Source organism: Neofelis nebulosa, chromosome 5 (genome assembly GCF_028018385.1).
Source record: "Neofelis nebulosa isolate mNeoNeb1 chromosome 5, mNeoNeb1.pri, whole genome shotgun sequence".
NCBI classification, from domain to species: Eukaryota; Metazoa; Chordata; class Mammalia; order Carnivora; family Felidae; genus Neofelis; species Neofelis nebulosa.
Genome location: NC_080786.1, coordinates 58,593,720 through 58,621,386, shown reverse-complemented (window position 1 = coordinate 58,621,386; position 27,667 = coordinate 58,593,720). Strand labels below are relative to the sequence as shown.

The window sequence follows — 27,667 nt, the reverse complement described above, 5'->3', positions numbered from 1 at the left end:
TGACTTTGATTTTAAATAACTCTTCCATTTATGAGGAAAACTAGAGTTGATGGTGTTTGTCATATATTCTTATAAATAATTTTTAGTATCTTTTCATGAATAATCTAATTATCCAAATTTATTTTAAATTGTGATAATTACTTAATATGAAACTTGTTTAACTTAACTTCTATTTTTCTAGTTCTTTGGAACTTACTTCTATTTTTCTAGTTCTTTGGTTATGTGTTCTCTATTAAGTGTAAACCATTTAGATGAATAAAAAATTCACTCAGAATTTAGGGGACTCAAAATCTCTTTAGTTGATGACATGTGACCTTGTCTTCTAAATTGGAGCGTATAGCTAATAGATTATAATATCTCTGAAAAAAATGTAGTTGTATGTAAAAAACTTGTTATTATAAAATCTCTAGGAGCAGATTATTCATTGGTGAATGCTACCAAACAGTTGCAGAAGAAGTAGCACCAGTTCCAAATAAAAATTTCCAGAATAGGTAAGAGTAAGAAGCCCTTCCCATTTCATTTTATGAGTCCAGTTTACCCAGGTACAAAAATCAGGCAAATATATTAGAGGAAATTAAAAAAAAAAAAAAAACAGCCAGTATCCTCATGAAAATAGACCCCAAAATCCTTAAGAAAATAGAAGCAAATGCAACCAACATTATTGAAAAAAGATAATACATTATGACAATATAGGATTTATTCTGAAAGCACAAGACTTTTTTCTATACTTATAAATCAGTGGAGGAAATTCACCAGTTTTACAAACCAAACAGGAAGAGTAATTTGGCCATCTCAATGAATGAAAAAACTGTTAAGAAATTTCAATATCTGGGGCGCCTGGGTGGCGCAGTCGGTTAAGCGTCCGACTTCAGCCAGGTCACGATCTCGCGGTCCGTGAGTTCGAGCCCCGCGTCGGGCTCTGGGCTGATGGCTCGGAGCCTGGAGCCTGTTTCCGATTCTGTGTCTCCCTCTCTCTCTGCCCCTCCCCCGTTCATGCTCTGTCTCTCTCTGTCCCAAAAATAAATAAAAAACGTTGAAAAAAAAAATTAAAAAAAAAAAAAAAAAAAAAAAAGAAATTTCAATATCCATTTCAACAAACTAAGAGAAGAAAGTAATTTCTTCAATGTGATAAAGAGAATCTGTCAACAAACAAACAAAACCCTGCAAACATTGTTCTTAATGGTGAAAGATTAAATATTTCCCTCTGATCAAGAACAATGCAAGGATGACTGCTCACATTGCTCCATTTAACATTTTACTGGAAGTTCTAGTAAGTGCAACAAGTCAAGGAAAAGGAATAGTAGGCAAATGGATTGAAATTAAAGAATATAAATTTATCAATAAAAGATGACATACATGGTCATCTATGTAAAAATCACAATGATTCTACAAAATCGTATGGGAACTTACTATATAAGTTTAGCAAAATTATAGGATACAGGGTTGATATACAAAATTCAACCATTTTTCTATATTCTAACACTGAATATTTCAATTTGAAATAAGAAAATATCATTTAAACTAGCACCACCAAACAAAACCCTTATGTGTAAATATTAAAATATGGACAATATCTGCATACTGAAAAATTCTGATGAAAGAAATCAAGGCCTAAGTAAATGGGAATATATACCATGTTTATGGTTTGAAAGACTCAATACTAATAACATATAAAATTTCCTTAAAGTGACTTACACATTCAATGCAATCCCAAGTAAAATCCCAACAGGAATTTTAGGTGGAAGTCAAGAAACTTATTCTAAAACATACATGAGAAAAAGAGAACTAAAATTGACAAAGCAATTCTGAAAAAGAACAAAACTAGAAGACTCATCCTTCTGGATTACATGAATAATTGTGAAGCAATAGACAGTATGGTCTTTAAGAAAAGCTAGACATATAGATCACTGGAACAGAGTAGAGAGTCCAAAATGGACCCACACATGTATGAACAAAATTTCAACAAAGGTGAAAAGATATTTAATGGATAAAGGATAGTTTGTTTTTTAACAGTATTGCTGGGACAATTAGTTATTTACGTGCAAAAAAATTAAACTTTGCCGGAACTTCCACAGCATAAAAATTAAATCCACAAAGAATATAGTACTAAAATTATAAAACTTAAAACCAGAAAATTTCTAGAAAATAGGAGAAAATATCTATGAGCTTGGATAGGCACGGATTTCCTACATATGACACCAAAAGAATGAACCAATTAATTTTTTTATTTTATTTCAAGAGAGAGTGAGAGAAAGAGAGAGTGCAAGCAGAGGAGGGGCAGAGAGAGAAGAAGAGAGAAACCCAAGAAGTTTCCATGCTGTCAGCGCAGACCCTGACAAGGGATTCAATCTCATGAACAGTGAGATCATGACCTGAACCAAAATCAAGAGTCAGATGCTTAACCATCTGAGCCATTCAGGCGCCTCTGAACTAAAAAACAAATAAACAAACAAATAAATAAATATTGATCTTTAAAAAATTGAAAACAACTGTTCTTCAAAAGACATTGTTAAGAGAATGAGTAACCAAGCCATAGAACATGGAAAAATATTTGCAAATTATGTACATAATAAAATAATATATTTTAAACATGGAGTTCTGTGCAATTTTTACTGATTGTTCATTCTTAACAATGTGGAAATTCCCTCAGAAAGACTTAGATAGCAGGTTTCTAAGCTGGCTTCACTGTTCTTAGCTTATTTGCCAAAGAAATATGCCCTTAAATCTCTAGTGAATATTTAGAAGTAAGTAAATCTCATAAGTGCTAAAGGAATGAGATTAATTTTAGACCAGCCTCTAGTCACTTTATTTTTATTTTTATTTTTCTCTACTATTATTTATAAAACTTCTTTTTCAGGAATGTATACATTAAATAGCCACTCCAGAGAAATCATGATCTGTTTAAATTCATTAGTCTTTTTTTATTGGCTATTTCCAATATGTGAATGAGTTTTCTGTATTTTAAAACTAGTTTTTTCCAGGGCACTTGAGTGGCTCAGTTGGTTAAGCATCAGACTCTCTTAATTTCAGTTGAGGTCATGATCTCAGGATTTGAGAGTTCTAGTCCCACGCTGGCTCTGTACTGATGGCGTGGACCCTGCTTGGGAATTTCTCTCTCTCCGTCTCTCTCTGTCCCTTCCCCACTCTCTTTCTCTCAAAATAAATAAATAAACTTTAAAAAATGTAGTTTTTTCCCACAATAAATCTCCTAGAATCAAAATATGGAAATAGAGTAAATAAAATTACAGCATTAACAAGCTGAAAATTGTTTTTCAAGGGCTGTTTTCAGGAACTAGATAGTATTTTCATCGATGTTTGCAATATAATTTCAATGATATTTACAATATTTAGAATGATAATTATAAAGATTATTCTAAAATTAATTTTAATTAGTTCCATTTTATGTAACTTCATAGCACTGATAGTATTACAGGCAAAATATATTTTTACATATAATATGATTGAAATTTAATAGGTAACAGTCTATTCTGTCCATTTGTTTCAGTGATGATTAAATGATAGGTTTTAAAAATTAACTTATTAGGAGTTCTCTGAAAACTTATATTTGAAATGAAGCAGCTCCTTCCATATTTAAGTCCACAATTCACACTTCAAGAATGCAGATTTGAAAAAAAAACATAAATTTTTCCTATAAAATAGCAAAGCATGAGTGAGACCCCTTTTCATTTTCCTTTCCATTTTACAACCACTTATAGTGATACTATTAGGGTTTTTAAGATTTTTATTATTATCTTAATAGTCCCAGAGGTTTATGCCATATATGTGTACCTGTAGTTTTATGGTTTATGAAAATACTTGACAAGCTACATAATGGAAGTCTAGAGAAGGTAATAAATAATACACATAATCCAACTACCAACCTCTTGATCCAGAGTAGACACATTTAACATTTCATCATTAAAATTTATTATCAATAAGCAATGTCTGTTCTTACAATCTGTATTAGATGAGTATAAAATGCTTTAATTAAGAGAGTCAAATTATTCACTGGCTCAAGGAAGGTAGATTATTTGTTTCTAATTGTATAGCTCAGAGAAAGGTTAATGATCTAGAGTGAACAGATAGTTTTTGTTTGTTTGCTTCAAGTTTTTTATTTAAATTCTAGTTAGTTAACAGTAGTGCAATATTAGTTTCAGTAGAATTTAGTGATTCATCACTTACGTATAACACCAAGTGCCCTCCCTTAATATACATCACCTATGTAGACCATCCCCCCACTCATATTCCCTCCAGCAACCTTCAGTTTGTTCTCTGTAGTTAAGAGTCTGTTTTATGGTTTCTCTGTTTTTCCCCTATGTTCACCTGTTTTGTTTCTTAAATTCCACATGAGTGGAATCATATGGTGTTTGTCTTTCTCTGACTGACTTATTTCACTTGGCATAATATATTATTTTTTAATGCTTATTTATTTTTGAGAGAGAGAGAGTGTGAGCAGGGAGGGGCGGGGGGCGGGGCGGGGACAGAGGATCTGAAGTGAGCTCTGGGCTGACCGCAGCAAGCCTGATACAGGTCTTGAATTCACTAACAGTGACATCATGACCTGAGCTGACGTTAGATGCTCAACCAACTGAGCCACCCAGGCACCCCATATGGTATATTCTGGCTCCTTCCACATCGTTGCAAACAGCAAGATTCTGTTTTTTGTTTTTTTGTTTTTTTTTTATGGATGAGTAAATTCCATTGTGTGGAATGTGTGCATGTGTATACGTATGTATATATATGTATATATATGTATACATATGTGTGTATGTATATATACCATATCTTCTTTATCTATTCATCAGTCAGTGGGCATTCGGGCTCTTAATATAATTTGCTATTATTGATAATGCTGCTATAACTATTAGGGTACATGTGTCCTCTCAAATAAGTGTTTTTGTATCCTTTGGGTAAATACCTAGTAGTGCAGTTGCTGGATCATAAGATAGTTCTATTTTTAACTTTTTGAGGAACCTCTGTACTGTTTTCCAGAGTGCCTGGACCAGTTTGCATTTCCTCCAACAGTATAAGAGAGTTCCCTTTCTCCACATCTTCACCAACATCTGTTGTCTCCTGAGTTGTTAATTTTAACCATTCTGACAAGTGTGAGGTTATCTTTTTGTGGTTTTGATTTGTGTTTCCTTGATGATAAGTAATGTTGGGCATCTTTTGATGTGTCTGTTAGCCATCTGGATGTCTTCTTTGGAAAAAATGTCTATTCATGTCTTCTGCCCATTTCTTAACTGGATTATTTGTTTTCTGGGTGTTGAGTTTGAGAAGTTTTTCATAGATTATGGATACTAACCCTTTATCAAATATCAAATTTCAGACCCATTTGCAAATATCTTCTTCCCTTCCATCAGTTGCCTTTTAGTTTTATTGATTGTATCCTTTGCTGTGCAGAAGCTTTTTACCTCGATGAAGTCCCAATAGTTCATTTTTGCTTTTGTTTCCCTTGTTTCTGGAGACGTGTCAGTAAGCAGTTGCTAAGGCCAACGTCAAAGAGGTTACTGCCTATGTTCTCCTCTGGGATTTTGTTGGTTTTCTGTCTCACATTTAAGTCTTTCATCCATTTTGAATTTACTTTTGTGTATGGTGTAAGAAAGTGATCCAGTTTCATTCTTCTGCATGTTACTGTCTAGTTTTCCCAACATCATTTGTTGAAGAGACTTCCCATTGGTTATTCTTTCCTGCTTTGTCAGAGATTAATTGACCATGTAATTGTGGGCTCATTTCTGGATTTTCTCTTCTGTTCTGTTGATCTATTTGTCTATTTTTGTGCTAGTATCATATTGTTGTGAGTACTATGGCTTTGTGTCATGACTTGAAGTCTGGAATTGTAATGCCTCCAGCCTTGCCTTTCTTTTTCAAGATTGCTTTGGTTATTTGAAGTATTTCGTGGTTCCATACAAATTTTAGGATTTCTTGTTCTACCTCTGAAAAATGCTGATGGTGTTTTGACAGGGAAGAATTAAATGTGAAGAGTAATTTGGGTAGTGTAGACATTTTAACAATATTTGTTCTTCTGGGAGCCTGGGTGGCTCAGTTGGTTAAGTGTCTGACTCTTGATTTTGGCTCAGGTCATTATCTTATGGTTCATGAGATTGAGCCCTGTGTTGGTCACTGTGATGACAGTGTAGAGCCTGCCTTAGATTTCTCTCTCCCTCTCTCTCTGCCCCACCCCCACTTGTATGCATGCATGCATGTGCTTTCTCAGTTCCTCAAAATAAAGAAACCTAAACAATACATACATACATATATATATATATATATATATATATATATATATATATGTGTGTGTGTGTGTGTGTGTGTGTGTGTGTGTGTGTATTTTTTCTTTCAATCCATGAGCTTGGAATGTCTTTCCATATCTTTGGGTCATCTTTAATTTCTTTCATCAGTGTTTTATTGTTTTCAGAGTATAGGTCCTTCAGCTTTTTGGTTACTTTTATTCCTAGGTATCTAATTGTTTTTGGTGCAATTGTAAATGGGATTATAAATTATATTAGTTTTAACCCAAAGTGTATGTTTGATATGCATGATTTAACCACCATATGTTGGAAATTCTGAAATGCACATTAGAAAGTCTAAACAGAACAGAGTCCATAAAGAGAGTAGTTGAACACTAATCTGTTCTGTTTAGTAAAAGTGTCAATCATCAAGTATGGTTCCATTTCACTGTTGGTGTTTACAACTTTTTTTGCCTATTGCACCCCTAACTCAATTTTTGTTAATTTACTTAATGCAGTTTTAGAATTTTGTATAGTTTATATATTAATAAATAAAAAAAACTAAACTCACAATTACTTTTAGATAAAATTATGTTTTAAGTTAAAACACATTTTTCATTATTGTATATAATTTTATGTCTATAATTGAATACCTTTATATTATAGTTTTGTTTGAATTTACCTCCTAGCAATTCATGAACACATTACTCCCCTGGTGGTGAAGTTAATGAATGGAACCAGAGCTAGGGTGGGAGGAAGTATGGAATAATGGAAACAAAAGACACTGCTCAAGCAAAAGCGCCTGAGTGGATCAGTTGGCTAAGCAGCCACAACTCTCCTGGTTCCAGATTCAGAGTCTCTGTCTATCCCTGTGCTGGCAACATTGAGCCTGCTTAGGACTCTGTCTCCCTCTTTCTTTGCCCCTCCCCCACTCACACATGTGCTCTCACATGCACTCTCTCTCTCTCTCTCTCAAAAATAAATAAATAAACATTTAAAGAAACTGTTCAAGGCAAAGGCCAGCTCACAGCACCAGACATGGAAACCTGGATATGAAAGAGAAGGCATGACAATTTCAAATCACATAAACTTTTTAAATCGAGAGAACAAACAGTATTTCTTAAAATATATCTACACATAAAAGAAAATCTACAAAATATTAATTAAAACTTGACAGAATTAGTTTCAGTTCAAAGATGTGAGACACTGGAGTGTTTGATATTACTCTTAGAAGAGAAAAAAAACAAAGGGTAGACAAATTGCTAATTAATTACTTTATTTTGAGCCAATCAGAAAATTTAAATTGCAGAGAAAACAACTAACCTGAATTTTAAGATTGATCCATATAGTTGCATGAATCAATATTCATAACTTCTATTCCTGAGTAGTATGCCAGGTATTGATGGGCACCTTAGTTGTTTCCAGGTTGGGGAAATTATAAAGCTTCTATAAACATTGATGTAGAAAATTTATAATCAACTTGTCTATATTTATTTCCTGAGATTTTTATTGATATTATATTGAATATGTAGATCTAGTTATGAAGAATAAACAGTTTAATAATTTTCAGTTTTCTAATCCATGAATACAGTTTATCTCTCCATTTATTTAGATCTTAAACTTCTTTTATCAACATTTTGTTGTTTTCAGAATAGTCTGCATATATTTGTTAGATTTATACCTAAATATTCATTTTTCATGCTATCATAAATTATCTATCTATCCATTTATATCTGTAAAGATATATGTTAGATATATATCTCTCTATATATTTCTCTTTATATATATATTTTTTTAGATAAAGAAATCTAAAAATAAAAAAAATAAAAAATATATTTATATGTAATATATTAAGTTTCAGTTTCCAATTAGTGTTACGTAGGAACATGATTGACTTTTGTACATTGACTTTATATTCTGTGACCTTGCTACACTCACATCCTGACTCTAATTCAGTATTTTGAATGACTTTTCCACATGCATAATTGTGTGCTATGTGAGTAGAGAGTAAATCACTCATAATTTCTATTACATTGGACTTCTGCCCACTGAGACAATCTAGAATGATTCTAATGTTATTTCCATATCACTGCTCTTTATATATTGGAAGTTCTTTATATTCCCCCTAAGTCTTGACAGTAATCCATGTATTCACTTCTTTTACTCCTATTCAGATTGTCTCAAAAAACCAGTAACTGTACTTTGTGTGACCACATTATTTTAATATATATTCCTTTGAAAAGATAGTGCCAAGATCGTGTGCAGAACTCAGACACTAAGCACTTCAAATTGTAATCTCTGATAACAGAGCTGCAATAATGTTAATAGATTATGTTAGTGCATATAAATCTCACAATGACTCTTTGGTTAGATATTTTTATTTCCTCTTTGTAAAGAGGTTTAGGCTTAAAAACATTAACAGATTTGCCCACAGTTTCTTAGGAATATGTAGTACAGCTGGCGTTTGGAACCAGGTCTCTTATATTAAATCCTTTGCTCCTAAACACTATACTAACTTAAACAAGTAATGTAATTGATACTATAATTTTACTGTATGAAATGTTGTTTACAATATAATTTTTGATAATTAAATTTGTGCTATAAATAAAAAATATAGATAAAATGTTGATTTTATTTCTGAATTACTTATTTATATATCTGTACTTTTACATTTTAGTCTTACAGATTGGCTCAGTCTTTCAACCTTAAAGTTAATAATGAGACACAGGAAATAACTTTTAATCATTGCTTTTTATATTATCTTCTATTTTATATCTATTTTATTTATCTTCCATTAAATATTATCTTCTAATTGTTAATTCCTGCAAATGTTTTCCAGATCTACCTTACCAATATGTTTCTACGTTTTAGTAATAGTTTAAATTTCACACAATTAGATAAGACAGTTATTCAAACAATATCTAAATAGTGAAAGAAATAAAATTATGAAAAAAAAACAATATAAATAAACACTTTTATGTTCTTGGGCTAGTTCATAGCTTCAGGAATCAAAGACTATCTGAGGGCACAATTATTAATTAACTTAGATTCCTATACAGAATTATTTATGCAACTATTTTCAGGGTTAAGGTTTTTTTTCGACGCATGTTGAAGTTTATTAAATACTGACAGCTGGTGAAGGTGCAATAAAACTTTATGAGTAGCTCAATATATATCTGAGCAGTTTCCTTGATCATAACTTTTGCAGCCTTACCCAGCTCTGGTACGGCATAGTGAACAGAACAGGCTATGAAATAAGGTACGTTTATGGATCATATTTCTTCATTACTTTCATGTTTCTAAGTAATTATGTATTCCTTTAATTCATGTTAGCAATATTCCTGTCTATTTGTACTTCTTTATTTTTTTATTTTTTTTTTTTTTTAAATTTTTTTTCCAACGTTTTTTATTTATTTTTTTGGGACAGAGAGAGACAGAGCATGAACGGGGTAAGGGCAGAGAGAGAGGGAGACACAGAATCGGAAACAGGCTCCAGGCTCCAAGCCATCGGCCCAGAGCCTGATGCGGGGCTTGAACTCACGGACCGCGAGATCGTGACCTGGCTGAAGTCGGACGCTTAACCGACTGCGCCACCCAGGCGCCCCTATTTGTACTTCTTTAAAAAAAAAGACAGCTTATTTTCATTTGCCATTTTAAATATATAGTCTTTGTACTAAAACAGGAGAAAACATTTTTAAATTTTTTTAAGATATGAGAATATTTTCTTTCCCCAGTTCTTCATTATAAGTGAATCAAAGCAAGTTTTGTTTAACTACTTCATATAGAAAAAAGTAAGAATCAAAACATATCTTAAAATATGTAGAAATATTCTAAGTATGACTAAATGTATTTTATTTAAGAAACAATGTATAGGTGGAGTAGAATGCTACAGTTAAAAAACATTTAATCTTTTCTAGCAAATCTTTTTTACAAAGTCATTAAACTACCATCTAGTAAAGTATTACTCATTTTTAAAATAAATTTACACAGAAAGGACATCAATATATAATTTCCCGAAAAGTGTTTTGCTTAAAATTGCTGTGATCCAAAATGTGATCAATGTAATTACCACCTACAGCACATGAACAATTTTAGTACTGATTGTTTATGAGTACTCACATGAGTAATTTAATTTTAATACATTAATTTTGTTCTGATTCTTCTAGATAAAAGAGGGTTTGCTTCATAACAATATGCATTTTTTTTTTAGACTTTTCTTAACAAAAGAAAAGCACAATCCTTATTGGCTTCTTGATACCAAAGTAAGATATTACTTTGAGTGAGACAAACTTATCTGAAGTTAAACATTAAATGCAACTGTGTCCTTTCTCACATAACATTGAGCAGTTGGGTTTCATTTTCTCAACAACCTCCTATATCCTCTGTCACTTTGATTAAGTCTAGTTTACATTTGGGTTCTTTGAATATTACAGATACAATAAACAGCTTACATATGTGTAATAGGAAATCATATATTAAAATTGAATGCTAATCTTTAAACATTCATTCATAAGGTGCAGTTTAAAAAATGAATTGTGCTTACTTGATGTCAGGCTCTGAACTATTTTCATGATTATTGCTAGTAAGAATAGAGCAACAATTAAGGAAATTGACATATATATAAAGAAGGGCAGTAGATATGCTATGTAATATGGTAAAATGGAAAAAAGGATGGATTAACTCTGCCTCTAAGACTAGGAAAGAACTCACAAAATACATGGCATTTGAACTGGCATAAATTGGAAGTGACCTAGAAAAGCAGATATGGAAGGATTGAAGAAAGAGTAAACAACATGTACTAAGAAGATATGTTATACAAAAAAGATGTTGCAGTGTTGGAGTTAAGATGAAGGTATAATTCTGAAAATATTTTGGAGGTAGAACCAAGAGGCCTTTTGAATGAATGAATGAAAGAAGTTTTTAGGTTGGGGCAACTGGATATGAACTGATCTAGATAATTAGAAGAGGCTAGGGTGAGAGGCCAAAAAGTTTTATTTTAAAATCAGCAATTTATAATCACTATATTGCACAACTGAAACTAATATTATACTGTATGTTAAGTAACTAAAATTTAAATAAAATCTAAGAAAAATAATATCTGCAATTTATTAAAGCATTTACCATGAAAATTCTAAATTCCCACCTGGGTATATGCCATTGAATAAGATTTATATAAAAAGTCATAGAATACAGAAAAGTCAGGGAAACTTGAAGACTAAGAGAGATGAGAGATGTATGGTCAAAACTAAACTAAACAAATAAAATTTAAGATAATCGCTGGAAAAAAAGCTCTTCCCAATCTACATTTAAGTATCCTCTGTATACTAACTGAAATGTATTATGTTATCAGAAAATAAGCACCTGTGTTTGATACAAGAGTTTAGTATATTTTATTTTCATTTTGAGGGAGGAACTTGGAGATCATGCAGTTCAAACCTTTTTTTAAATGACATCTCCCAAATATATACTGTATACATATATAATTTTTCACAATATTTTATATTTATATTCATATGTATATTCTTTCCAAATATATTTATATTCTTTTCCACAGTATTGTTATAAGAAAGCAGTATTGAAATTGAGATCCAATTGTATTAACTATGGTTAAAAATCATTTTGACTTTGAGAGACAATAACTTATTTTCTCTAAGCTTGAAGTTGCTAAGAAGCAAAATGTGGATAACATCATCTCCTTCCTAAAATTGTGAGAAGTAGGGAACACAGTGCGAGTGGTAGGTTTCTTTCACTTGAGAAAGGCCCTAAAATGAGAGAGCAAGGCACATCTGCTGAAAGATCTTTGCTTCGCTTTTCCACCATTTATGTTTCATCTTAGTTACCACAATAATGTGTATCACAAATTCACTCAGTTTATTAAAAATTGCAAGTGTAGTTTACATTTTTGCCAATATTTATTTAGATTATAAACAGCTGTCTGCAGCTCTGCTTGTGTTGTAGCTAAAAAAAGAGGAATGTATATACTTTAATGATAATGATGGTGGTGTACTGTAAGTACATATTTTACATTTTAAACATATATTTCTTTTCTTTCTTTAGATGGCAAGGAAGAAATTTTCTGGATTAGAAATCTCTCTGATTGTCCTTTTTGCTATAGTTACTATAATAGCTATTGCCCTAATTGCTGTTTTAGCAACTAGGACACCTGCTGTTGAAGGTAAGTAATGTTAAAAAATACTTACACATTATAGTGAAGTTAAAGAAACTTTACTCCATATTAGTTATGGCTTTTTAAAAGTTATCTACATGAGATGAAATGTTAAAAAAGATCTCTGGGAAGTTACATAATTACTCCAGTTTTTTCTGTCTATTACAGTTATTTTAGTTAAGAGCTGTTGTAATTAAGGAATCTATCTGCTTTGACATTAATAACCTTCCCCACGTTGTGTTGCTTGAAAAATAGTGAAGAGGCAAAGGGATCAAGGTGTTAATGGAAGGAGGAGGAGTAATCATCTACTGTTTTTAGTGAGGTTCTTCTAATTAATGGAAATACCTAGGTTTTTGCTCTGGCCTTCAGATACTTGGAAAAGTGGGGGTGGGGGGGTGGAAAATCTATGGGACTTCCCTCTTTATTTTAGGCTCAGTATTGTTTTTTGTTTTTTGTTTTTGTTTTTTTAAAGGAGAGAGGATGTATAACAAAAAAAGGATAGAGGGAAGGTGAAACAAAGCTTGAAAAGTTTATCTATTTTTTTTCTGAATATTTCTATCTTCATTTAGAGTAAATGCATACTACTCCTATCCACCTCACCTGCTTTCCCTTTTTCATCATTCTCTCTAGACCAAATCAGGACTGGTAAGGATAATGTTACAAAGTATCTTCTAGTCTAACCATCGTTAATTTTCTACTGCTCTTAGTCATTTGTTTTACTTTCTTCTAGTATACTGCAAACTCACTACTTTGTGAAGTAACCAATTTTGTTACCCATATCTGATTACTGGAAAAGTCTTATATAGAATTGGGATATACTTTTCTTTGCTGTGCCCTGCTTTCTCTTCTGTTCACTCCAACGTGTTTTCTCCCTCTTACCTTTCTCTCTTCTGCAGTAATTCTTGTCTCTTTCTCTATTTCCTTCTCCCATCCATATTTCTCCATCTTCTTTCTTCATCTATAAAACACATTTTTTTTTTAATTTTTTTCAACGTTTTTTATTTATTTTTGGGACAGAGAGAGACAGAGCATGAACGGGGGAGGGGCAGAGAGAGAGGGAGACACAGAATCGGAAACAGGCTCCAGGCTCCGAGCCATCAGCCCAGAGCCTGACGCGGGGCTCGAACTCACGGACCGCAAGATTGTGACCTGGCTGAAGTCGGACGCTTAACCGACTGCGCCACCCAGGCGCCCCAAAACACATTTTTTATAAATATGGTGGAATGTACATTTTGTTTCCTTTTGAATCTACCTCAAGACCTTCTGTGAAAATATTTTGGTTTTCTACAAAAACAGCCAGTAAGGCTCTGCACAATTTTTAAATACCATTTGGATATCTTCCTTTGGTAATCAGGACTTGAAAGTGTCAGTTTTTTATTAATGTAAAATTTATTTTTATTTTTATTATATATAAATTTAGTTTTTCTTACAATGTAAGGTAATTATTACCCCCACAATATGAAAATATTAATTTAACACAGTATTTTATTGACCTCTCTATTTCCTAGCGATTAGTAATTCTACTTCAAGCCCACCTACCACTCGTACAACCACTGTGTTTCCTGGTTCAGGAAAGTGTCCAAGTGAGCTAAATGATCCTATCAATGAGAGAATAAATTGCATTCCAGATCAATTACCAACAAAGGTCTGCAACAAAAGACTTTAATGTTTTTTATAAATAGATATATATTATAGTAAGTATATTAAGATAGTTGCTCAATATCGGATCAATACCATATTTTTAAAGATCTAGCCATCAATTGGGCTACATTTATCTTTTTCTTGTAGCTCTGTATAAAGAGATGAGAAATAACAGAAATTACTGAGCTTGCTTTCCTGTACTTCTATTCAATTTAAATTCACAACTTAATATTTTTCGTGCTTAACAACCTATTGTTAATTTTAAAAACCTTTATGAAATCTATTCTTGCAAATCTACTTCTTAAAAAAATTGTAACCTTTGAGAGTATAAGAGAGAGAGAGAGAGAGAAAGAATATAGAGAAAATGTATGCTCCATAAAAGTATTTGTAATGATGGCATTAAGAATTGTCTGTGGAAATGGTGCCTGGGTGGCTCAGTCCATTAAGCATCTGACTGCTGCTCGGATCATGATCTCACAGTTTGTGAGTTCGAGCCAGGCATCGGGCTCTGTACTGACAGCTTGGAGCCTGGATCCTGCTTCTGATTCTGTGTTTTCCTCTCTCTGCCCTTCCCCCATTTGCTCTCTCTCTCTCTCTCTCTCTCTTTTGCTAGCTCTCAAAAATAAATAAACATTAAAAACAATTAAAAACAAGAATTGTCTGTGGAAAATAAAGTAATATGATATTTTGGAAAATTATTATTTTTTAATTATTTGGTAGTTTGGGAGAAGCCCAAATGGAGAAAATTAAGGGTAACTTAATGGATTCATGTAACCCTGAGTTGACTCTTCCTAGTGTTCATAACCTATGAGAATAAAGGTCAGTGAAGGTGTGTGTTTGTGTGTGAATGTGTGTGTGTTCACAATTTGCAATATCTATGTAATCTATAATACCCACATAATGTAAATATATATTAATTATATATTATATATTATTATATATGTTAATGTAATATGCATATCTATAGTATATTATTTATCTATTATATGCATGTAATATGCAGATCTATGATATATATTATCTGTAATAGACATATCTGAATCTCACCTCTCTCACTCTTTTCATCACAAGCAGATTAAGTAAATGAACTATAAATTTTTCTATTAGCCTTAACCTATGCTACCTCATAGTTACCACATAAGTTTTTAATATTTGCTATGAAAAGTAGCAAATGGATGAGATTTTTCTTAGGACAGTATTAGGAACATTTGTCTTTGTAGTTTACCTAATGATAATAGAGCTGGATAAATAGTGTTTACTGTGACACACTAAGATAATTGGCCAGATATTCTCTTTAGGTGTATTCTTCTTAGGGAACAATTGAAGCTTAACATAGAATTCTATTAGGGACAATATGGGCTGCTAAGATCTTAAAGGGAAATGACATTAATTATTTTATTTTATTTATTTAGTTTGAAGGCTGTATTTACTTATAATTTATTATTTAATTATATGTTAAGTTTTTAGTTAAATTCTAGTTACTTAACACACAGTGTAATATTGGTTTCCGGAGTAGATTTTGCTGATTCATCACTTACATATAACATCCAGTGCTCCAGGGAAACAATATTTAAAAGCTAATTGTTTAAGGTTTTGATGGCTACTATTAGTTTTTACTGTCAGCCTGTAAGGTTGCTAAAGAGTGTTTTCAATGTGAAACAAATTAAACTTATGAATTTAACAAATTTCAGCTAACAAGTATTTGTCATTTAAGAAAAGAAGGTGAACTTATTTTAACAGCAGCTATAATTCTACCCAGAATGTATTAATCAGCCTGGGCTTCTACAATAAAATGCCAGGCTGAGTGGCTTAAATAATAGACATTTACTTTCCCACTGTTCTGGAGACTAGAAGTCATGATGCTACCAGCGTTGGTTTCTAGCGAGACATCTCATCCTGCTTTGTAGACAGCTGGATTCTTGTATCTTCATTTGGTCTTTCCTTTGTGCATGCACAGAAGGAGAGAGAGAGTATATATGTGACCATGCTCTGGCATCTCTTCCTCTTTTTACAAGAGCACCAATCCTTTCAGATTAGCATCCCAGCTTTATGTTTTCATTTAACCTTAATTACCTCCTTGAAGGCCCTATCTCCAAATACAGTCATATAAGGGGTCAGGGATTAGGCTTCCTACCTAAGAATTGTTGGGGGACACAGTTCAGTCCATAAAACAATCAATTGCTGTAACTATAATAATAACAATATTATTACATGTAATTCTATATGTATACTAACACACATATAATAAAAATAAGAAAAAAACAAATTTATTGTATTTTTATCCACCAAAGTTTATGACTATTGATGGGTATTTAATGTGTTTTAATTTTTTGCTTTTTCCAATTAAGAAAAAAGAAAATTGAAGTTCACTTCTATGTGGAATTTGAGAAACAAAACAAATGAGCAAAGGGGGAAAAAAAGAGAGAGAGAGGCAAACCAAGAAACAGATTCTTAACTATAGAGAACAAACTGATGGTTACAAGAGGGGAGGTGTGTGGGGGGGGGGCTTAAGTAGGTGATGGGGATTAAGGAGGGTGCTTGTGATAAGCCCCAGGTATTTTATGGAAGTGTGGACTATGTTGTACAGCTGAAACTAATACTCTGCGTTATGTTAACTAACTGGATTTTATTTATTTTTCTTCAAGTTTATTTGTTTTGAGAAGAGAGAGAGAGAGAGAGAGAGAGAGAGAGAGAGAGAGAATGAGCAGGGATGGAACAGAGAAGGGGAGAGAGAGAATCCCAAACAGGCTCCACACTGTCAGTGCAAAGCCAGTCATGTGGCTTAGTCCTATGAAACAGGAGATCATGACCTGAGCTGAAATTGAGAGTTGGACACTCAACTGACTGAGACACCCAGGCACCCCTGTCTCATAGAGTTCTTGAAGGGACTAAACATGTAATGCACTGAAAGCACTCAAATATTAGACATTATTATGAGCACCTGTTCCTTCCCAGCGGCTGTCCTAAGCAGCTAGCTCACTTAAACAGGAACAAGTCTTCATGGGATCATTCACTATTGTGTTCTTGCCTCATCTGTTCCTCCTGAGCAAAAAGAATGATACTGCAAATATCCAGTTACTTTCATGTCATTAACAATTCTGGAAGGGGTTCTTTAAAAAAAAATTAATGTTTATTTATTTTTGAGAGAGACAGAGCATGCATGCAGGGGAGGGCGGGGGTGGGGCACAGAATCTGAAGCAGGCTCCAGGCTCTGAGCTGTCAGCACAGAGCCCAACTTGGGGCTCAAACTCATGAACCATGAGATCATGACCTGAGCCGAAGCCGGACGCTTTAAGTGACTGAGCCACCCAGGCGCCTGGAAGGGGTTCTTTTAACTCAAGAGTTTACAAAGATATCAGAAGTGACTAATTGAGAATGACTGAGCTCACATCATAAAATTACTTATATATAGATTATTAAGCCTAACTGGAATTTAAATAAAAACAAGAAGTAGCTTTTTAAACACTATTACAATAATAGGGGAAAATGCCTGTAATCTTGAAAAATAGGCAGAATGACTAAACATAAATAATAATTATCAAAATCTCTAAAGATAAACCAAAATTATCCATATTTTAAAAACAATGAGGATTGGGGCGCCTGGGTGGCTCAGTCGGTTGAGTGTCCGACTTCAGCTCAGGTCATGATCTCACAGCTCATGAGTTCAAGCCCCGCATCAGGCTCTGTGCTGACAGCTCGGGGCCTGGAGCCTGCTTCGGATTCTGTGTCTCCCTCTCTCTCTGCCCCTAACCCACTCACATTCTGTCTCTGTCTCTCTCAAAAATAAATAAACATTAGAAAAGTTTTTTTAAAACAATGAGGATATACAGTTTTGAACTAGTATTTTGCTGTGTATATGTAGTAGTATGAATGATATGTCCTCTACAAATTCATGTCTACTTGGAGCCTTATAATATGACTTTATTTGAGCCTAGTGGCTCAGTCAGTTAAGCATCCAACTCTTGATTTTGGCTCAGCTCATGATTTTGTGATTCATGGGATCAAGCCCTGCATCAGGCTCTGCATGGACAACACATAGCCTGCTTGGGATTCTCTCTCTTCTCTCTCTCTGCCCCTCCTCCCACTCTCTGTCTCTGTCCCTCTCTTTCTCAAAATAAACATTACTTGGAAATAAGATCTTTGCAGATGTAATTATATGCTAAATGAAATCTTGCTATTTGGGTGGGTCCTAAATCCAATGAGTGGTGTCCCTTCAAGAGAAGGGGATGACATACAGAGAACCACAGGGAAGAAGGCAGTGTGAATATGGAAGTACAGATTTGAGTATGGTGTCTTCAAATCAAAAAATGCCGACTTTCCAGGAGCCATCAGAAGCTATGACTAGACAAGGAAGCAGTCTTTCTTAGAGCCTTGGACAGAGCATGGTTCTGCTAGCACCTTGAAGTAGGACTTCTAGATTCCAGAACTGTGAGAGAATAAATTTCTGTTCATTCAGACAATCCTATTAGAACAGCCCTAGGACCCAAATATAGTATGTTTGGAAGAACTTCATGTAACTCCATTTTACTATATATTTTTTTATTTTAGCAAAATGTGATTATAGTTTGCTTATTTATTTTTTCTTAACAGCTTTACACCTTCCCAAATCCATTTCTCTATGTTTAGTTCTACCTCTCAGTTGTGTACCAACATTTAAAAAGCTTTTTGTAAAGATTACCGTAAATGACAATTTTTTGTGTGTAATTATCTCTTTCTATTGCTGGGAGTACTTCTATAAGTTCTATAACTAGAGGGAAAATTACCTGATCAGAAGTCACACATACTTTAGATTCTGATAGGTAATGAACCCCTAAAATATCAGGTCAAATTGTACTTCCATTTTCAATGTACATGTATGTATGTTTGTACTTGTGTGTGTGCATGTGTATGTGTATCTGAAACCAGTTTAATTTGATGTTAAAGTAGGAGATAAGTTAATATGTCAGCCTCTGAAAGAGTAACTTTAAACTATTTTCAAGACAAATAGGCAAGAAAAAAAAACACACAGATGCTCAAATTATGAAAGTGTGTAACACTATTAAATTTAAATATTAAGTAGATTTTTAATTATACCAATGTTAACACACAGAATTACCATGTGCCTCAACTTTTTACATAAGCATATATAGTTTTTTCCACTTCACATAATCTTTCCATACAGATCATAAAACTACTCAAGAGCTCAGTGTTTTGCTTTATTCTTTGGATATAATGGCTACATCTAGTTACAACCTGGCACATAAATTAGTTTAATTATTTACTTAAAATATTAAACTAACAAGTGGCTGGAAATAACTGCCTTAAACATGTTATGTAGGCTTGAATTCAGGGCCATGTCTTCATCTTTATACACTCACTTGTAACTTGATACATAATTGATAGTCAAAAATATTTCAGTTCTTCTGTATTGACTATGTGACAACAGAATACATTATAATTACTCATAGGGCAGACTTTTAAAAAAACATAGGCTTAGTAGTAGTAGATCTTGGAATCTGGGATTGTGATACCTTCAGCTGTGTTCTTTCTCAAGATTACTTTGGCTACTTGGTGTCTTTTGTGGTACCATCCGAATTTTAGTATTATTTGTTCTGGTTCTGTGAAAGATGTTGTTGGTATTTTGATAGAGATTATATTGAAACTGTAGTTTGCTTTGAGCAGTATATTCAAATAAAAAAAATTAAAATCAAAGACATAAAGAAAAACATAAGTTTACAATAATGTGCACAGATATGTAAATTTGATAAATCACAACTCAGAGTATCAATTTCTGATACGGTGTAATTAATTCACATTATCAAATATTTATATTTCTGCTAAGTGAAAGGAACAAGAGAATAGATTATTTTTTTTAATTTTTTTAATGTTTACTTAGTTTTGAGAGAGAGAGACAGAGACAGAACATGATGAGCAGGGAAGGGGCAGAGAGAGAGGGAGACACAGAATCTGAAACAGGGTTCAGGTTCTGAGCTGTCAGCACAGAGCCCAACGCGGGGCTTGAACTTAGAACTGTGGGATCATGATCTGAGCTGAAATCTGATGCTTAACCAAGTGGGCCACCCAGGTGCCCTGAGAATACATGCTATTTTAACATACGGTATTCTTGAAGAAATAAGCTTGTTTTCCAGGCATTTAATTCAAACATTTATTGGAATGGATGTTTAAAAACTAGGTATTGACACATGATAACAGTACTAATCATATGATATGATTCCTTTTATAAATGTTTTAACAGGCAGTTTGCTCAGTGAGAGGCTGCTGCTGGAAGCCATGGAATGACTCTCTTATTCCTTGGTGCTTCTTCGCAGATAATCATGGCTATAATGTTGAGAGAATGATAACAACAAATACTGGTGAGAAATGTTGCATCATGGTGATCCAATATAATATATTTTAATTGGAAAACAAAAAATATATTTTAAATTTTTCTTTGGGAAAATATCTTAAATAGAATCGAGTGGGAAATTTGTACGCAAGAATGTTTAAATATGTTAGATCAAGGATTTCATTTTTGCAAGATTGTATCTTCCAAATAATAAAAGAAGTCATTATTTGTAATAAAGGAAACATAATTATAAAAATATGAAAAATATTTAATAATTATTACTCTTTATAAATAAAATCACTCGCACCAACTTTTTTTCTTCCTTTAAGGGCTTGAAGCCAAATTAAGCAGGAAACCTTCACCTACGCTCTTTGGAAATGACATTACTAGTGTTCTTATCACAACTCAAAATCAGACACCCAATCGTTTCCGATTTAAGGTTTGTTTTTGGATATTTATAAAGAGGAATTAATCATAAAAGGAAGTTATGAGCACATTCTTCATCTTACCAAGACATTTTCTCTCTTAAGAAATACTTATTCCAAAGCAAAGGACTAATTGGACTAGTTATTTCAGTTCTCTGAGCCTGTTTACTGAAGTGTATCATAAGAATAGTTTCCCTGGCAATTCTTTTTGAAAAACTTCATAATACAGTCAATGTAAAATATTGGATACAGTGTCTTGAGAAGAGTAAACACTCAATAAACTTTAGCAGTTTTTATTACTTCAACCATAGACTATGATGAAGGATTAGTTTAAAATTTAATTTGAGAAACATGTTAATTGTGGTGTATACATGTGACTTATACTTACTAGTTCTTTTTACAGGTATCCCTTTTATTCATGATTTTAAAGAAACTAATTCCTATTATTTTGTAAGTGAGTAGTTTACTTGAATTTTGGATCTTTTGGATTTGGAAGTGAAAACAACACCATATTCTTTGTACGCTACTCTTTCAGCAACTTCACAAGAATTAAGTATTTTTTTTAACCAAATATAAAATTCTTCATGGGATTTCTAAGGAGATGAACACTAAAAAGCAATAAGAATAATTAAATTCACAAAGATACAGTATTCAAGAATCAATATTTAGTAATACTATCATTAATATATATTAATATATTAATATTATATAATTAATATATATTTTTATCAGCCAAAAATATTTTTATTATATGCGGTACTTTTATGACCAGTTCTGTATTCCTTAACAATGTATACAATTCTGTGCATAACCATACAACAACGTTAGAATTAAGTTTACGGCCAGATTAATAGTTCCTTTATTAAGTTACTAAATTTAATATTTTTTATTCAAAACTTGCATTTGATACTTAATTTGGAATTGGAAGTTGAAAAAATGGTTTTGAATCAAATGATGCTAATTGTTTAATCTTTACAGATAACTGATCCAAATAATAGAAGATATGAAGTTCCTCATCAGTTTGTAAAAGAATTTACTGGTACCACAGCTTCTAATACATTGTATGACGTGCAGGTTGTAGAAAATCCATTTAGCATCAAAGTGATTAGAAAAAGCAATAATAGAATTTTGTAAGTATCTTATTTTACATTTCTGTAAGGTTAAATAACCAGTCAATTGTATTCTGTTATAGAATTAGGAAAAGTGTAATTTTAAGGCATTTTCAGAAAGAATAAATTTCCTCCCAAAGAGGGTGGATGTGCATCCTTGTAAAGACTATAATGTAAAGCAGTTTTATTTCCTGTGGATAAAAGGTACAAAGGTGAATGAAAATGTACAAACTAGGGCCAATCAAAGATGAAGGTAAGGAGCATCACCGAAAAGCATTTTAGCTTTCCCTGTATTTTTGCATAGCTAGAACTCCTGTTTTGTCCTTTCCCATTGTTTATCATATTCTGTTGCCAATTTTTAGAATCAAATAGTTATTCAGAAAGGGGCTAATTCCCATAGTCATATTAAAGGACTTCATATATATATATGAAAAAATACATATGTATGAAATAATGTATATGAAAATGTACATACTTAATTAAATATTGCCTGAATGCTTTCATTATGAATGAATTTGGGGGGATATTTGCGGCAAGGGATTTAGCAATTTTTAAGATATCTCGCATCTCTAAGAAGGTCAATTGAGCAGGGTGCCTGGGTGGCTCAGTTAAGCTCTGACTTTGCCTCAGGTCACCATCTTACAGTTCGTGAGTTCCAGCACCACATCGAGCTCTCTGCTGTCAGTGCAGAGCCTGCTTTGGATCCTCTGTCTTCCTCTCTGTCTCTGCCCCTCACCCTCTCTCTCTCTCTCACAAAAATAAAATAAACATTAAATTAAAAAGGTTAACTGAGCAATTGTCAAGATTAAATCTCAGCGGTTACTTTCCTTAAATATATTTTAATGATTTGCAATTGACATTATGTTAATTGTCACAAAAGTATTAAATGCATTTAACATTTCTTGTAGGATGTATTTGATATGAATCCAACATACAATCTTCTTAATTTTGGAAAAATTATTTTGAACTTAACTTTAATATATGTGTTAGAGGTGTGAAAGCTAGTATAGTACTATATTTTAAAATAGTGTCTGAAGCAAGGCAGAACTGGGTTTGAAATCTGGCTTTGCTAGTTACCAGTTTGTCACCTTAGAACACAGGGCATAATTTTCCCAATTTGTATTATTTGTAGAATGGAACTGATACTGGTAGTTACACTTCAAGTTTGTGATGATTAAAGGAGAGGATGTATACGGAGAATCATATTGGTGGTGATGAAGCAAATTGTGTTGATGGAATCAACAAATTCTGTTTATGGTATAATTCATATATTCCTAAGAAGTGATCACAGCTAAAGATTGACATATTTAAAGTGAAATATTCAGCATGGTAACATAGATCCTTATTTGGTAGAACATTTTATTTGTTTCTAGATCATTTATTTATTTTATTGTACAGGTTTGACACCAGCATTGGTCCTTTGGTGTACTCTGACCAGTATTTACAGATTTCAACCAGACTTTCCAGTGAATATATTTATGGCATTGGGGAACATATTCATAAGAGATTTCGTCACGATTTAAACTGGAAAACATGGCCAATTTTTACCCGGGATCAACTTCCCGGTGACGTAAGGAACTCTTTTTTTTTTTTTAATGTAAATAAAATCATTATATTGGAGCAGGTGATAATGTTACCCTATTTGAAGCCATTATTTATTGTATGTCAGTGATACCTAATACAGGAGCTTGTTTACTTCAGGGGTGATGATTTGTAGTAGTCTCAAATTAACTCAAAAAGTAACCAACAGATTTTAGTTCAAATAGGTATATCTATTTTATGAATATTTTCTTTTGATTTGATTTTTGTATTCTGTCATTCCCTTTTCAATCATTCTTATGCTTAAACCAATACATGGCTAGTCATTGAGCTAGAATAATTCTAAACACTTACTGTGTTCTCTATCACTTTGTATGATATGGTGTCTGCCTATTTATTGGACATCACATTGTACATCTATGTCTGCATCTTCCCCTTCCATAACATATGATAATCTTATATAAGTTTATATATTTGCACAGAGGGCTGGTTCCCTTTTTAAATACTGCACCTTGAGGTTCCTTATCATTTGTACAATAAGTCACTGAGAGATAATTTGAACTTTAATCTCATAAGAACTTCTCCCAAACTCCCCCGTGCAGAATTAGTCTTTATTTCTAACCTTTTGTTCATATTTTAGTATGACAGTCACTACAGGTTAGTCTTTGTGTATATATTTGTATATAATTCTAAGATGAGATTCTTTAGAACAAAGACCATATCATTAAAAAATTATTTTTAGGGGTGCCTGGGTGGCTCAGTCATTTAAGCATTTGACTTTGGCTGAGGTCGTGATTTCATGGCTTGTGTGTTCAAGCCCCTCATCAGGCTCTGTGCTGATAGCTCAGAGCCTGGAGCCTGCTTCAGATTTTGTGTCTCCCTCTCTCTCTGCCCCTCACTCCCACCTCTCTCTCTCTCTCTCTCTCTCTCTCTCTCTCTCTCAAAAATTAAATAAACATTTAAAAAATTTAATATTTTTAATTGATTCATGGTTGCTTTGAGTCAATTGTTAGTGACTTTTAAAATGCCAGTGCTATTTCATTCCCAAAAATGAATAAATGGTGGTTGCTTTAAAGAGCCTCATTTGGTACAGAACTACTACTAATAAAGATTCTACCAGTCTGTTTTTATAGCATCACTATCTGTAATGAACACCTAATAAACACCAGGATATTTTCCATTCATTCTTTTCTTGGAACCTCCATATCCTATCAGCCAGGAATTCTTTTTTCTTTTGCCTTATAAGTGTATTCACTTATTCACAATTGTTCTCAGCTATTTCATGTACTCCTTGGTTTATAGCAAATGTAGTGGGGAAGTTCTATAAGGTTGGACGTCATCTTGGAATTCCCTGTCCTGCCTTGGACATAACATGGGCCATAATGAATAAAAGTGCCATTTTCTTAACATGAATGGCTAATTAAAACTCAATCAGATAAAAAATAAAGGAAAGTTAAGTAATCTAGTCGTAGTATAATGAATATATTATGTTACATATTTTATATAGTAACATATTAATAATCAAAATAGGTTAATTTTTTTGCCACAGTGTTTCATATGGTATGTATAGTAATTAGTATAGAAGTATGAGGAGTAAATTACAGAAACCAATTGGAATATATAAAGGCCATGTTAAATATATAATCTTTTTTAATTTAAATATACTTTAAAATTAATGTTCAAATTTTTGCCTTACAGAATAATAATAATTTATATGGTCATCAGACATTCTTCATGTGCATTGAAGATACTTCTGGAAAGTCATTTGGTGTTTTCTTAATGAACAGCAATGCAATGGGTAAGAGTAATTTATCTGGTAATATATTTAAATGAGATATAACTTGAAATGTTTGAACTGTTCTCTTTATTCCAATCATAGATAATGTATGTCAGAGTAAACTCTATTGGTAATGATTCAGTATATGAAATTATTACAAGCAGAGTTTGTAGTAAGACAATGGAATTTTACTTATAAGTGTGTCTATTTTGGGGAGAGTATACTATGTTATTATAGTCAGGCACTTTCTTCAGAGCTTTCACAGCAATAGTGAAACACATCCATGGAAAGGAATATTCCCATTCCCACAGCCTCACTTGTTAAGATAATTTAACATACCACTACAACCAAAAAAAAAAAAAAAAAAAAAAAAGGGAAGTCTATATAATATAGGGAGAGAAAGAAGAAGATTAATTTTTGAGTTTATCATAATTCAAGTAATGTAGAATGTTTTTTTAAATGTTATGAGTGTAATACCAATGTATAACATATGAATTAGTGATAATAAAAAGTTCCAAAATTCAACAGTGTCCCAGCGAGAACAGTATATTAAAATGGTTATCCAGGCAATTATTGTCTATGTAGAGAAAAAAAAATTCTGTAGTTTTTTCTTAAAAATTAATGTGAGAATATGTTCTTTTAGAGAATCTTCAATTAACACAACTAATTGAAATGCAATTTCAGAAAACAAAATTTTGTTATAAAAGGACTGATTACCTGGCTATGCAGTTTCCAGGGAGAGATTCTGCCAACATCTATAGAAGGAAACAGCTGTGATTTCCTATCATAAACCTCATAGATGGTGGCGTTCTACTTTTCTCGTATATTCTTCCTATCTTTAGTATCTTATTTTACCTTAGTTATTTAAAAACAGTGCAAAAATGTATGGTTAATATGAAGTACTTAAAATAGACACTGCGGTTATTTTATCACTGTGTATATTTTTACTAGTTATATATGTTTCTCCAATTTAATTTGTAGAAATTTTCATCCAGCCTACTCCAATAGTAACTTACAGAGTTATTGGCGGAATTCTGGACTTTTACATCTTTCTAGGAGATACACCAGAACAAGTAGTTCAACAGTATCAAGAGGTATGTTTTATATCTATTTTAATAAATTAATTTCTACTCTACTTTTCTTTCAACCATCATGTCTAATTTTATTTAAGATATCTGGGGCCTCTTAGCTAAATATATTTTTAAATCTTAACCATTTTCAGGTATGAGTAGGTGGTTTTTGTTTTTGTCTTTCCTATACAATGATGACTATGTATATTTATATGTCTATATTTCTAATATCAAATTATTTATTGGTTCTAGGCAGCTGAGTTCAGAAGTAGGATTTTTTTGAAATGTTGCATATTAAATCTTTACTTATTCATGACCTACTTTGGTGGGATAAAGCCAAGGAAAGTATTTTCTATTCAAGGCTGAGGATACGCAAGGGTGTGTAGGTCATACACCCCTTTGATAAAAATCGTAGAGGCAAATGAGTTATAAGGAAGACTAGTAAAACTTGCTGTTAATGCATAGTAGGTTAACTCCAGGAAAATTGTCTCTGATGCTCAGGCTTAAAACAGAAGATTTTGAAACACAGTGTGAAGTCTTATGTCATCTGTCTAAGCAACTCTTGCTTCCCTATTAAATAATGTCTTCATGTACCTAAGTCTAAGGTGGGTCTTAGAGAGACAAGGAATCCAGGGGTACCCTGAGTCTACTTCTAAAATATAATTCTGTATTTCTTTTATATAATTCTTTTATATAATTGTTCTCCTGTGACTGTTGGTACATAATTCTTGGTGTTAGTATGGAAAAACAAATTATTTTTATTGGCCTAAGATTTACGGATTATGTCTATTTTTAAAATCTTGTTTTAATTGATGTGTATTTTGATATACATTTCTCATTTGCTAAAATGATCTTTTTTTTAATTTTTTTTTTAATGTTTTATTTATTTTTGAGACAGTGAAAAACAGAGCATGAACAGGGGAGGGTCAGAGAGAGGGAGACACAGAATCTGAAACAGGCTCCAGGCTCTGAGCTGTCAGCACAGAGCCCGACGCGGGGCTCGAACTCACAGACTGCGAGATCATGACCTGAGCCGAAGTCGGCCGCTTAACCGACTGAGCCACCCAGGCGCCCCTAAAATGATCTTAAAGGAGAAGTAATTACTATCAAAAACTTTTCTTTAGTTAGGATCCAAATGTCTGATATGAGAGTAGGTAGAGTTTTACACAATTAAATAATTTACAGTGTCTAACAATTCCCAAATTGCTATTGATAAATATGAACTTCAGAAAAGGATACAAAATTTACAATCTATAATACTAAATTATAATTACAATGTTAGGCTGGCCTTTATACAACTTTGCATATGGTTACCACACCACCAAAACTGTGGATAGCACATTTTTTAAAAAGAATTTGACATTGGATTTGTGAAATACCAGCTA

General features: G+C 32.7%; 1 protein-coding gene across 4 annotated transcripts in view; it reads left to right on the top strand.

Annotated features, from left to right (window-relative positions):
* SI (sucrase-isomaltase) overlaps positions 1–27,667 on the top strand; it is a 159,636-nt gene that overhangs the window by 45,554 nt on the left and 86,415 nt on the right. Inside the window, exons 1-9 of one of the 4 annotated variants that reach the window (XM_058730409.1) lie at positions 9,383–9,489; positions 12,288–12,405; positions 13,905–14,041; positions 20,273–20,390; positions 20,692–20,801; positions 21,766–21,917; positions 23,295–23,466; positions 25,134–25,233; positions 26,194–26,306. In XM_058730409.1, coding sequence (XP_058586392.1) covers positions 12,288–12,405; positions 13,905–14,041; positions 20,273–20,390; positions 20,692–20,801; positions 21,766–21,917; positions 23,295–23,466; positions 25,134–25,233; positions 26,194–26,306 — 1,020 coding nt within the window. In that variant the 5' untranslated portion in view covers positions 9,383–9,489. Of the gene's footprint in view, positions 1–9,382; positions 9,490–12,287; positions 12,406–13,904; positions 14,042–14,829; positions 14,857–20,272; positions 20,391–20,691; positions 20,802–21,765; positions 21,918–23,294; positions 23,467–25,133; positions 25,234–26,193; positions 26,307–27,667 lie in introns of those variants that run through there. The other 3 variants (XM_058730407.1, XM_058730411.1, XM_058730410.1) reach the window with 3 other exon arrangements.